General features: G+C 41.1%; 1 protein-coding gene across 5 annotated transcripts in view; it reads right to left on the bottom strand.

The window, feature by feature from the left end:
- Nucleotides 1-1,071: 1,071 nt before the first annotated feature.
- Nucleotides 1,072-12,675, bottom strand: part of ZEB1 (zinc finger E-box binding homeobox 1) — a 552,334-nt gene continuing 540,730 nt past the window's right edge. For all 5 annotated transcript variants that reach the window (XM_069086426.1, XM_069086431.1, XM_069086429.1 and 2 more), the window contains 3 exons: nt 8,528-10,335; nt 5,192-5,372; nt 1,072-3,605 (listed from right to left, as the gene is read on the bottom strand). In XM_069086426.1, the coding sequence (XP_068942527.1) occupies nt 3,013-3,605; nt 5,192-5,372; nt 8,528-10,335 (2,582 nt within the window). In that variant the 3' untranslated portion in view covers nt 1,072-3,012. The remainder of the gene's footprint in view (nt 3,606-5,191; nt 5,373-8,527; nt 10,336-12,675) is intronic.

Below are 12,675 nucleotides of genomic sequence, written 5' to 3'. Positions count from 1 at the left end.
AAGTCTTAGGGATCCCTGTTTCCTCTTAGGCCTTGAAGCCTAAACATGGACTAGTGCTCATTTTTGCAACTATCAATCCATTTTCTGTCCAAAATTGCTTAAGATGGTTTTTTTTTGTTCCTAGATTTAAACTTTCATACCAAATCAACTTAATCATGGTGTTTTAAAAAACATTTTTTTGGGGGGTGGGGGAGCATAATTTTAGCTTTGCTCACAGTTTAAAAAAAAAAGTTCATATCCACTTTAAAAAATTGTGAAGTTCTCTGATTTTGGCCTATAGCAAATTGGGACTTGAAGGGCAGCAAAAGTTTTTACTGGCCCTACTGGCATTTTCTAATACCTCCTGCTGGCCTTACATAGGAGTGGGATGGTAGGGGTCCTAACCCCAAAATCTGCACTGATGCCTACAATTTCATGATCAGAAAGAGATTTCTGTGTACTAAATGCTGCCTTCTTTCTGAAGACCTTAAAAAAAAAGCGGACATGCCATCGAGAGGAGTAATTTAGTTAGTTCCTAAAACCACAATATGATTGAGTTTTCCTTAATTATGTGAGGGATGCTGGAACTGAACAGTGATGAGCATGAAGGGGGAAGAATACAGCAAGATGACCTGTCTAGGCCCAAGTTCTGCCCCCAATTAGATTTGCAGCTCTTCTCAGGTACCCCCCCCCCAACTGTGTTTCAAACCGTTAGATGAAAGGAACTCTCTATCAAATGGATGTCTAAGCACTTCCCCCTGACATTTCCTCTCTCCCTTTTCTCCAGTGCATGAGCCCATGAAGAAAAGACCATGACAGCACAAAACAAAAACAAACCAGAAAAGGGAGCACAATTCTTCTGTTCATATTTGATCTGCTGTGAATCTGTGACTGTGTACCGGACCTCTGCAAGCACAGGCAGAAGGTGTCAGACCTGCTTCTCCTCTGTGAATACTTAACCCAGATGGTTTGTTTTTCAGTCTTGGCTCCAAGGGAGAGACTCCACAGAGGCAGAGCAATGCTGCAACAGCCTACCTGGCAGAGTTTTCCAAAGACCAATCTTGAGTACGAGGAAAAGAATGAGAGTAAGTCAGGCTTGTTGACGCATTTTATTGTGAGATGGGGGAGTCTGGTAAAAAACTAGAAAATGACCATGATGTAACAACATGGCGGAACTTAAAAATGAAGGTTCAGATCTGTAACTTACATACATGAATACAGGAACAAATTGGCACAGAACTGTCAGACATTGTTCCCAATGCTGTTTCTAGGAGGTTACTCTAGTCTGGCGGTCTAAGGAAATGAGAGCTGATGGTCAGGCTAATCCCTTAATAAAACTGTGGGGCATCATGCCATTAGTCACACGGTGAATCTCAAAATTTAAGAGTTTTATATTAAAAACTGGGTAAAGGTAAAATGACTTGATTGTAATTGTAAAACTAATACATTCCCATTTTAATCTTCTGTTCTACAGTCCAAGGCAAGTATAAATGTTAACATAACACTGTTAAATCAAATCTCAATGCAAGAGAACCAATTGCATCTCTACTTTAAATCTTATCAACTTTCCAAATTTTCATACTAAAATATATTATTGTATTAATACAAACTACAGTATTATACACTACACTGTGTAATAAATAAAGAAATATAAAAATAAGACACATAAATATAAAAGTTTTCTAAAACTAAAAAGGTACATATGTCAGTAAGAAGGGTATTAATACTGCGAGGTTCGAAGACATACAGTACAAAAATGTTGCACAGATCTATAAACTAAAAGAAATAAAAATAATACTGATAGGTACAAATCAGCTAACTTTGTTAATAAATGGGGTCCATAATAACTAACATTTGGAAACAGTTATGAGCCAAATAATGATGAAGTGTCTGTGTCTGAAATTAAGACCAATGGATAGAGCAGATTAGAAATTTTCCCTTGTCATTACTGAAGAGAAATTCTGAAAGTCAATTAATCCAAAATGAATATTGAGTAATTAAAGGATGAAATGTTCCAGGGATTTTGTTTCTCTAATGACAGAACTGGTGTTCTGATATTTCATTTTAGAACTTTGATACAGATCAACAAATGCTAGTTATTGTAGGCCGCACATAGAGCAAGGCTGGCTAGAGCCTTTAAAATACTGATCAATGGCACTTAGAGCACACACAGGTCTTGCTTAAGGCCAGAGGAGATACAAAGCTTCATATCACATCCTTCATATTTGTTACTACATACTCAAACACAATTACAAACACTGATTTTTGACGACTTTGCTGTCCTTACCAGTATTAACACTGTTAGTCCCTGCAATCAGAACTCAACAACAATCTTTTAAACTACGTCTTAAACCGCATGAGTAAGAAACTTCAGTTCTTCTATGGGCTGCTTTCTGAAGGCTAACACCACACTTGAAATGATAAAAATGCTCTACTTCAGCATCTAAATGTTGGACATGGACTACCTCTGAGACAGGTGGGGCAGACGGTAGGTAGCCAGTGCCGTTTGGAACTGCATCGTACTTCTGGGTAGGGAATTTTGTAGTGCAGAAGTTTTTCTCACATTTTAAAAAACATAATAAAATACTGAAGCGGATTTAGCAAATGTTTTACCAATAAAAAATTATATAAATCTCTCCCAATTGTACAGCTCAAAAATTAACCAACAAAAGAATGAAAAATTAATACTGATAAAAGAAAATGATGCCAGATGCTTGTCTAATAAATCAGGTTTCCTTCAACCTGTTAAATCTTTGCTTTCAGAGTCACTATATTTATTTTTCTAATCTGCTTCATGTTACAAACTTGTTCCTAACTTTGAAAATTGCGTGAAAAAATTACTAGGTTTGAGGTTCAGGCACACCTGGATATTTTTTTTTGTGGGTTTTTGTATTTTTTTTAACTTTTTTTTTTTACACAGTAGTGAAGAGAAATCATGGTACGCAAGCTACCACGTTTCCATGAAAAGCATGTATAGTATAGAACAAACTTCATTACCAGTAAGAATTTATTTTCCTTCTAGGAAAAATACTATTAGGCTTCATTTGTTTTCTCTTTTGATCCTTGTTCACCATTCTCTGTGATTTCTTGTTCTACACTGTGAGCTTGGTCTACGGCCTCTTCATCCTTCCTAGTACCTTCAGTGTTTGCTTCTCCTCCCTCCTCCTCCTCTTCCTCCCCATCCTCCTCCTCCTCCTCTTCGTCCCCATCCTCCTCCTCTTCCTCTTGTGGTTTTCCACATTCTTTTTCTTCCTGAAGCTCCTCTATCTCTTTTTCCTCCTCTTCCTCTTCTTCTTTTTCGCTCTCTTCATCCTCTTCCCTTGTTAAGCTCTCTCTCTCATCTGAGTCCATCTGGGAGGGAGATGCCCTGGTACCAGCATGCTCGTGAGTCAGGGCTTCTGATCCCGTCTCTTCCTGTTCTGTGCCATCACGTTCCTCGGCTTCTCTCTTGCAATAGGAGTAGCGATGATTCATGTGTTGTGAATAAGACCCCGAGTGTGAGAAACGTTTTCCACATTTGTCACATTGATAAGGCTTTTCTCCAGAATGCAGTCGCATGTGTTCGATTAAATGATGTTTGTGTTTAAATGCCTTTTTGCAGATTCCGCACTCATGAGGTCGTTTACCTGCAATATAAGAGGAGATCTTTGAAATAAAAGAACAATTCAATTATTTTCTAATTATGCTTTTGTAATACTTCAGGATGTGGAGGAAGGACGCTCCCTGATGTGGTTGGTTTGAAGAGATTTAGAGAGTTTTCCAGGTTTGTCTTTTGAAAATTGCTTAGTTTGTACATTCACCAAGTTTTAGTTAAAAATAATATGGGATTCAGGTAAAATTCAGCCTGGATGAATGGGAAAGTAGGCAACGTTTTTGATATTTAATGCACAGGCCCCACTTTTCAGATGAGAATGTAGGAGACTAAAATTGATTGAAATGCCACCTAGGCAAACATCTGGATGGTTGTTTTGGAAGCCAACTACAACACTCTGCAGAACACAAGAAGGGAGGCGCTGGAGGAGATGGTGAAGGCAGTGAAGGTTAGAAAAGCACCGTCCAGATAGTTAAGGAAACTGACAAAAACTTGATTATCACAGACACTTTAGTTTCTAATAGTGTCAAACAGTTAATTTAAACTTTCAGGAACTTCTTTCTTTTCTTTTTTTTTTTTTTTAAAGAAATTTGTCAGGGACCATGCATTTATTTGTCTACACTTTGAAATGTCAGATTCTTTTACTTATAGACAATGTGATTTTGAGTATCTAAACTTTTGCCCAAAGAAGAAGGGAGTCTCATTTTTCTGATTTTATAGTGTAGGAAGGACATTAAATGGGGGCCTAGCTGAGGATTTCTCTTCTGCTCTGAGTTATCACCTTTAGACTGCAAGGGCCAGGTGCATTTTTGAACCTATAGGGGTTATTTGCAGAAAAGAAATGGGAGCATCCCTTTACTCCAAAGACAGAAAAGGGAATATTACCCAACCATATTCTACCTAAAGTAATTAAACAGGTATGTAAAACACCAACAACAAGGCTTCAGATGATCAGGGGTTCTCCCCCTTTTTGTGGGCTATGTTCTCTTTTGGTAGGCTGGTGAGGCCTATGGAATTCTGGTCAAGCATGGAGTAATTCAAGGCAATGGTAAATTTTAGCTGGAGGTTAGTGAAAGGAGAGATGCAGTTTTTTTTCCCACCATCCACTTCTGAGGCAGTGGTACCAAACGGCTCCAAAGTTCTTTCCCTGCTTTAGATCTATTGCAACTAAAGCACAGAAATAATGTTATAAATGGGCAACTAATGAATGGTATTACAGCAAAATAAGGTCCTCTGGCAGCTCTGCACTGAGCCTGCTTGGACGGATCCCCTCCAGAGAGGTACCGCTGAGGAAGCCTGAGGAAGCTTGGGAGACTGTGGGGAGAGGGTTCCCACAGGCTCCGGGGGGGGGGGGGGCTGGGAACTAAGAAGCCACAGGAAGGTAGCAATGAGACCAAAGGATCAAGTGCTGTGACAGCTTATAGGAATGAGGAAACAGCTACAAGTCTTCTCAATTATCTCATGAATCTATAAACAATGGATGGCTAGAACAGGGAGACCCTGTAAGGTCACAGTGGCAGGTGCTCCTGGACGGGAGCATGTGCTTAAACCGAGCCTCTTCAGAGCACAGTGGGACACAGACCTTTTTCAGTGCAGCACAGAAAGGAATCACCAACATACCTGTATGTTCATATTTATGTCTTAATAGTGAACTGCTTTTCTGGAATATCTTATCACACAGATCACAGGCGTACATTCCATTTTCTGTCTTCCGCATTTTCTTTTTTGGTGGTGTAGAGTCAGAATCATTCTGATCTTCCACATTCGATACGCCTTCTGAGCTAGTGTCTTGCCTTTCATCCTATGGTGGAAAAGTAGATAAATTAAACACATACACACAAACATGTATACAATAGGAATTTTTATAAAATGAAAGTAACAGGCGGAAGGTGGACAAATTTAAAAGCAAAAATCAGAAACAACAACAGGGATACAGAGGGAATATTTATAAGAATGAAAGCTTTGGTTTGCATTTTTAATGAACTGGCACACAAGCTATTAAATCCAAACACTAAAAACCAACAGCCTCCCTCCCCCCAGTTGTGGCCAACAAAACCGTGAGCTGTCCACAATCCCATCCCAGGTATTCCCAGGCAGGGGGCTGGGACCAAGCATCACGTGGGATCCAGATCTGATTACCCTGTAGGTTGGAGGGCAGTGTTGTCAGGATTGCAGGGATGGAAGGTAGGAAAACATTTTACAGCCTCAAGACATTCGAAAACCACTTCCCAACCACATTTGTACCAAGGACACATTTTCAAGATGCTCATTTTTTGATCTGACATCTTATTGCTTAGAATCATTTTATCTGCAAAAGGCCTTCCAGTAATTATCCTGATTTATGATTCATTTTATTATATAATAACCTTGTGACATTCGATTTAAGACTAGAATGGCTAGCAACACCATGAGCATGACACTATTTGCTAATGTAACATGCAGAACGGTGCAAGGTGAAGAAGGCCCAATACAATTTCCCAACTTTCTGCACTCTTGGTTCCTACATTGAGCTGGGTCAATGCCAAACTGCCCATCCCAGCATACTGAGGACAGTAGAGGACATTAAAATGAGAATCCTTAGGCTAGTCATTATTACTAAAAACATTTAGTGGGGGTCTGATTCCTGGTTCTTTTAATCTAGGTGAACAAAGGGCTGTCCCTTGTCTTTGGAGATAGAAAGGCTGCTAGGTGGACAAGGTGGATACTTGATCACAGACCTCTCATGTAGTGGAAAAGGCAGAAAAGTAGGAAAAGAGAAGGAATGTTTAGAGTGAGGCCTGAAGAAAAGGTTTTTCCAGTTGGCTTGGCCTTAAAGATTTTGCTATAAAAATCATAAATATTTACAATATACAAAAAAAGCAGCACCATGTGGCTGACAGACATCTGGTCTCAGAGGCAGGAAGATCTGGGTTCAAGTCCTGCCCCTGACACAAGCTGGCTGTGTGACTGGCCCAAGGTAGTGCTTTAGGATGACAAATTGTGGGGCAGGCAGGCACCTGTACTGGGACAGGGAGTTTCATCGGAGAGGAGTCCTTATATTAACAAAATCACAGTCTGCTTCCTATTCTATCTCTGTAATAATCCCAATAGTTTTTAGCATATTATACTTTTGTAACTGGAATTATGATGTGTTATTATTGTTATATAATAATATGATGATCATGCTGTTATAGAATAGACTATACTGGCATAGTATATCATTATAACATGATGTATACACCTATAATGGACAGCCAGGTAGGTGCAGTGGCTGGAGCACCTGGGTCTGGAGTCAGGAAAGAAGACTTCTCTTTCTGAATTCAAATCTGCTTGCAGAAACTTCCTAGCTGTGTGACCCTGGGCACATCACTTAACCCTATTTGCCTTAATTTCCTCATGTGTAAAATGAGCCAGAAAAGGAAATGGCAAATCGCTGCAGCACTTCTGCCAACTAAACTCCAAATGGGGTCATGAAGAGTCACACATGAACAACGAGCCATAATATTCTAAAAGTATTCGTGTGCTCTTTGATTTACTTTTTAGTTACTTTCACTTTGATCCTTACGATAAAGGCCAAATGATGCTGAGTGGAGCTGATTAGTTTTAAATTCTATAGCTGGATGGAATAGTTATAGCATCACTAACCTTGGGCAAACATCTCACTTAACCTTGATGGACCAGAGTCTCCTCAGCTGTAAAAGGCATCTTTGAACTGGGTGATCTTGAAGGTGATTTCCATTTCTAAAATTCTATGCTCTCACAAGTCATGGAAAGCCAACACAAAGAGGTCCCCAGCATGCTCTTCACGGCTGGCCCAGAGTACAGGTGCACGTAGTACAAGGCTCATCTCCTCCTGTCAGGGGCTCAGCCAGGGTCTGTAGCTCAGAGGACCAGGCAGGTCCTTTCACGTGACAGTTCCCAATAGAGGCCCACAGGGAAATACTCTGGAATGGTTTTCTGGTCAGAAAACAATTCCTTTCCTGTAATTTATAACTCCTATGTGAGTTGTAGAATTTACTCTGAAAGGCAGGACAAAATGGCTACTTGGAAACCTGGGATGTTTCTTCTGAATCAGAGATGGGCTAAGATGCGGCGATGTGGCAGTCTGGGCCCCTGCAGAAGAGGAGAAGGAAGCCTGAGCCCAGGAAGAAGCGCTCGGCCTGCTACCACAGGGCTGCTCTCAGAACAGTCACGGTGCTTTGGAGAGGATGAAGGAGAGCAAACACTACCTTATCTAGCAGTGCAGAGGTACCCTCAATTTGCGTGAATGCAGATTTTCCTGCTACACATTAACCATAACCGAACACTGCCTAATGCCCAAAGCTAGTAAGAATAATGAGCTAATTCATTAGCTATCTTTTTATAGATATTCATGTTACCAATGATAATTATTGTTTGCTTAAGGCCTTTTGTGACATAGGTCAGCATATGACAACACTTGCCCCGGTGTGAATCACAACACACTTTCATTTATTAATGGTTTTAATTGAGGAGGAAGTGCTTTCCTAATTTTGGGAACAGAAGTATTAAAACAAAAATGTAATTAATTAGTTTTTGACATATTCTTAGTTGGATTTGACAGAGTTGGGTTTTTAGTCATGAATGTGTGTGTCTATTTCACCCGGTGATCTATGGCCTTCTCTCTGTTGGTATGCTCCCTTCCACTGGGGGAACAGCCACCTTCATCCGCACCATTTTATCTTTCATAACTGTTGTCCTCCTGTCTTCCCATAGATTGTTCCCAGAGGACTTACCTAACACACTGGAGGTATGAATTCATCTTCATAAACTTCCCTTAACCACTAAGTTTTAAAAGGGCTTCTTAACATTTAAAAATAACATCTTACAAAGCTGAAATTAGAATATTTCCTGTTTATCTGATATTTTCTTCCCAAACACCTACTTTCACAGTGTAGGAATAAACAGCAACAGGACACAGGGGAGAACATGTACATGCTCAGCTGTCCCCTTAGTTACCTGATTTCCATTAGGCTGGGTCATCTTTGCAGGTGGTTCTTGGACTGCAGGGCTGACCGCGGAATACGTGTATGCCACCTGGGGAATCAGGATGGTCTGCTTATTGGCAGCGAGTGCTCGTAAGCACGGAACACTGTTCTGGTCAGCAATGGCAACGATTGTAGGTAGCTGGGCAGTGACGGTGGGGATGGCGATATTGATGGGGTTGGCACTTGGTGGGATCACATTTACAACTGGGTCTGAGTCAGTCACACAACTGTCCTTCGGCGGATCCTTTTTTGCACATGACAAGTTCAAGGGCTCTTCCTGGATAGAATAAACACTGTTCTGGTAAACACTGGTGATGGTGGATCTCTCCAACAATTCTCCATGCTGCTTTGGTAGTGAAAGGTCGAGAGGTTCGACTTGTGGCTCTTCGGGGGCCCCTTCTGCCGTGTACAAGTAACCCTGTGTGTTTCGGGATGAAGAAAGGTTGAGCGGTGATGGGGATGGCGTGCGACTTCTGGAGCCGTTCAGAGCTGACCCTGCTGGCAAAACGGGAGACTTTGTCCCCTTCCTGGGGCTCTTTGAAGTCGTTGTGCTGTCCTGGGGATCGTCGGTGCTGGCAGGTCCTGGTGGATCGCTGTCATCGGCAGAAACGTTCTCTTTGCTTGGTTCAGGGGAGGACGGTTCCGAAGGCTGGACTGAAATCTGTCCAGCCTGCATCTTTTCAAACCACTTTTTCACTACCTCCAAGGGCAGATTTACCGAATCTGCGATTTTGGAGAGCTCTTCTGCGCTTGGCTGTGCATTTAGAGCGTAGTACGCTTTGAGGAGAGACAGGAGGTTTTTTAGGGGTGGCTGACTGGGAGACAGGCGGCCCTCTCCAGGGTCTGCTGGGACAGGGGGCTCGGGCTTCTCAGCTTCAGGGGCACTGGGCTGAGCGGGCGGAGCAGGCTGCTTTGGGTCATAGTGCTTTAGCTCTGGAAGTGCATTCAGATCTCCTGGGCAGTCCTCGCACAGAAGGCAAGTGCTGTCATCGGCCCCCCCTTCAAAGTGCTTATCCTTCTCAGACTTCACCGTAAGGTCTTCGGGCGACTTTTCACTTTTGCAGCTATTGGTGGGGACTGAGTTTTCTTTTTTCAGATTCTGGGGAACAACCTGAAGCTGGCCAGGCTGCTCAAGGCTATAGTTGATGATGATTTTGGTTGTTCCATCCTGGTCAACCAAAGGAAGACTAATAGCGGAAATGAGGGAATGGCCGCCTGGCTGTATGGTTGGCGAGCTGATTGTTTCTTGATCTTTGGATGCAAGATTGGCGTGATTGTTCTCCAAAACTTGCCGTATGACATTGCCGTCTACTGCCACTTTGAGTACATTTTGAATGTCACTCAAGTTAATGCTTATGGGAGACACCAAACCTACTGTTGGGAGGACAACAGCTTGCACCACACCCTGAGGAGAGCTGGCAGCCTGGAGGGGGCTGCCGCCGCTGAAGACCCCATTCTGTAAAGGGGCGGAGCAGTTGATTCCTGAAGTAACCACGATGGGCTTGAATTCATAATCCACAGGTTCCGTTTTAATTTGGTTTACTGGAAGTTGTTCTTGCAAGGGCTTGTTTTCGATCTTCTGCCGGATCTGAGGCCTGGCAGGACTGCCTGGTGATGCCGACAGAGATGGCGAGGAGCACTGCGAGGGCTTGAGCCCCGTTCTTGACCGGCCGTTCACAGGCAGCAAACCGATACATTTTTTACTGCTGATGTGTGAACTATAGGAACCAGAATGGGAAAAACGTTTCTTGCAGTTTGGGCATTCATATGGCTTCTCTCCTAAACAGCAACAAAAATGACAGTCACTGTATTATTAAAGACCAGTCCACAGAGTCCAAATGCTTCCCAAACAAACAACCTAGAGCCTTTCCAAAGAGGACACAGTGTATGTTATGCTTGTATTTAAAATACATATTTTATATTTACAAAACACTTGCTTAGGAAGTCTTAGTTTGCACTAAATGTCTTTACAGATAAGGTATATTTTCATATTATCTGATCCTACTCCTTAAAATTCAACCAGAATAATTATAGAGGCCAAAATAATCTCCCCTTAGTGTTCTGGTCCAACTTCAGAATCTTTTAAGTCAATAGTTTCATTATTCTAGCTAATCATCTCTATACAACTTATTTATCCCAAAGCCAGCCAATTTAAGGGGGAATTAACCCTTAAGGTGAGGGCTGGGGGTGGGGAGGGGAAGTGAAGGAAAGACAAGGAAGCCTGGCTGATGTTCTTTAAGACTTGAATATTCAACCTTAACTGACAAACGTCAAAATTCTACCAAGTTACCTTGAGAGGATTGCTCATGGAAAGAAACAAGTAAAACACAACTTCTCTAACTTTAAAATAGAAAATTTAATAAATCTCGCACACACACATGCTTTTTCTCCCTGGGCTAGACCTGCAATTTCACTGGTATGGGTGTCTTAGGAGGAGGAAACTCTCTCCCTCATATGGGATCATAAAGCTTAAATAGCTCTATTTCCTATGAAAAGAAGGGAGCCCTGTGGCACTCCACTAGACAATGTGAAAAAAAAAACGACTAAAGCAATTTTCAAGAGTCTTGGGCCTGGGGTATTAAAAAACTGTAAAATGAACACTATGCTTTATATCTAAAACTCAACATCCTGAACATTTTTAAGACTTCATTTCCAAAATGAGGCCAGATACCATTGCAAGGAAAACTAGGGTCAGTTATGTAGCTATACATTTTCAATAGGATAAAATACATGTTTGCAACATTTTATAGTCACTGAAATAGCTATAGCAAAGGGATGGTCAAGAGTGAGATGAGACAGAAGACAGGGGGCTAGCCTAGGTAAGGTAGGACTTGGGTTCAAGTTCAGCATCAAAGATAGCATGAGCTCAGTACCAAAAAACAAAACCTAAAACCCCAAACTAAATAAAACCACTTTTCTAATCATTAGCTAACAATTATTTTCTTTTTCTTTAAACTTTTTAAAGTCCCAGTTAATATGAATAGAATTGTGTTCAGTTCCCTAGAGGACTGCCATCAGACTGCTTGCTAACTGTCAAGTGGGACGGCACTAAACTTTCTATTTAAGTTTTCGGGAGGTGGTACAGCAGATGGCACTCTGGACCTAGAGACAGGAACACCTGGGTTCAAATCTAGCCTCAGACACTTACTAAATATTTAACCTTGCACAATTTACTTAGCCTTGGTCTGAACAATTTCTTTATCTACACAATGGGAAAAATCATAGCACCTATCTCCCAGGGTTGTTGTGAATATAAAATGAGAGATTTGTAAAGAGTTCTACAAACTTTAAAGTGCTGCATAAATGATCATTATTGTTGTCCCTACTACGAAACACTTTACAAATACAAGGTATTATGGATCTATTTTTCCCTTAACCGGCTAAATGAAGTAAAATCATACAGGTATTCTGCCTTATTGGTTTTTTAATCAATTCTACCTCTTCATGGGTTCTAATTTCTTGGGTTCATTTCCATGTTTTCATTCCTCATTTATTTTATATCTCTCTTCCCATTTACTCCATGCCTCTTCCTCCCCCCCCCCATTTTTCCATTGCCCTGTTCATTTTGTTAAAAAAAAAAAAGGGTAGCAAGGTGAATGTTCAGCAGAAAGTGAAAAAGGTTTTAGGTATTTTTGAGTAGAACTATGATTTAATATCTTCTAACTGGGAACATTGTACTGTGTCATATATTAACTTAATGTGCTAATGCTGTCAATAAGACATTTGTTAAGCAGGAAGAAAGCATGTTCTTAATGTCAAAAGCAACAGAATACTTGGCTTTACCAAATAATTCTGCTTCTGAAAAATTCCTAGTGACTCTGTCCCCTCCTGAGTCACCTGATCATTTCAGAGCCACTTTCCAGCTCATTTCTGACTGCTCCTGAGCTCTAAGTTTCTCCCAGGGGACTGGGAAGAGCATCAGATTTTTTTGTCACGCAGTTAATGGTCTATAACAAACACATACTTCAATGCTCTATGGAAAGTGCTATTTGAAGGAATTCCACTGAAATACAAATAATGACCCAGAATTCAATTCAATGAGGTTTGGATTTTTGTCTATAAATTTCTTCTTCTTTTCCTATAAGATTTCTTAAGGCAGGACTTACTTGTGAGTATAAA

This window comes from Petaurus breviceps, unplaced genomic scaffold, assembly GCF_028583685.1.
Source record: "Petaurus breviceps papuanus isolate PSGF00001 unplaced genomic scaffold, PetGlider_PUasm1.0 178, whole genome shotgun sequence".
NCBI lineage: Eukaryota > Metazoa > Chordata > Mammalia > Diprotodontia > Petauridae > Petaurus > Petaurus breviceps.
This window is presented reverse-complemented; position numbering and strand designations above follow the sequence as displayed.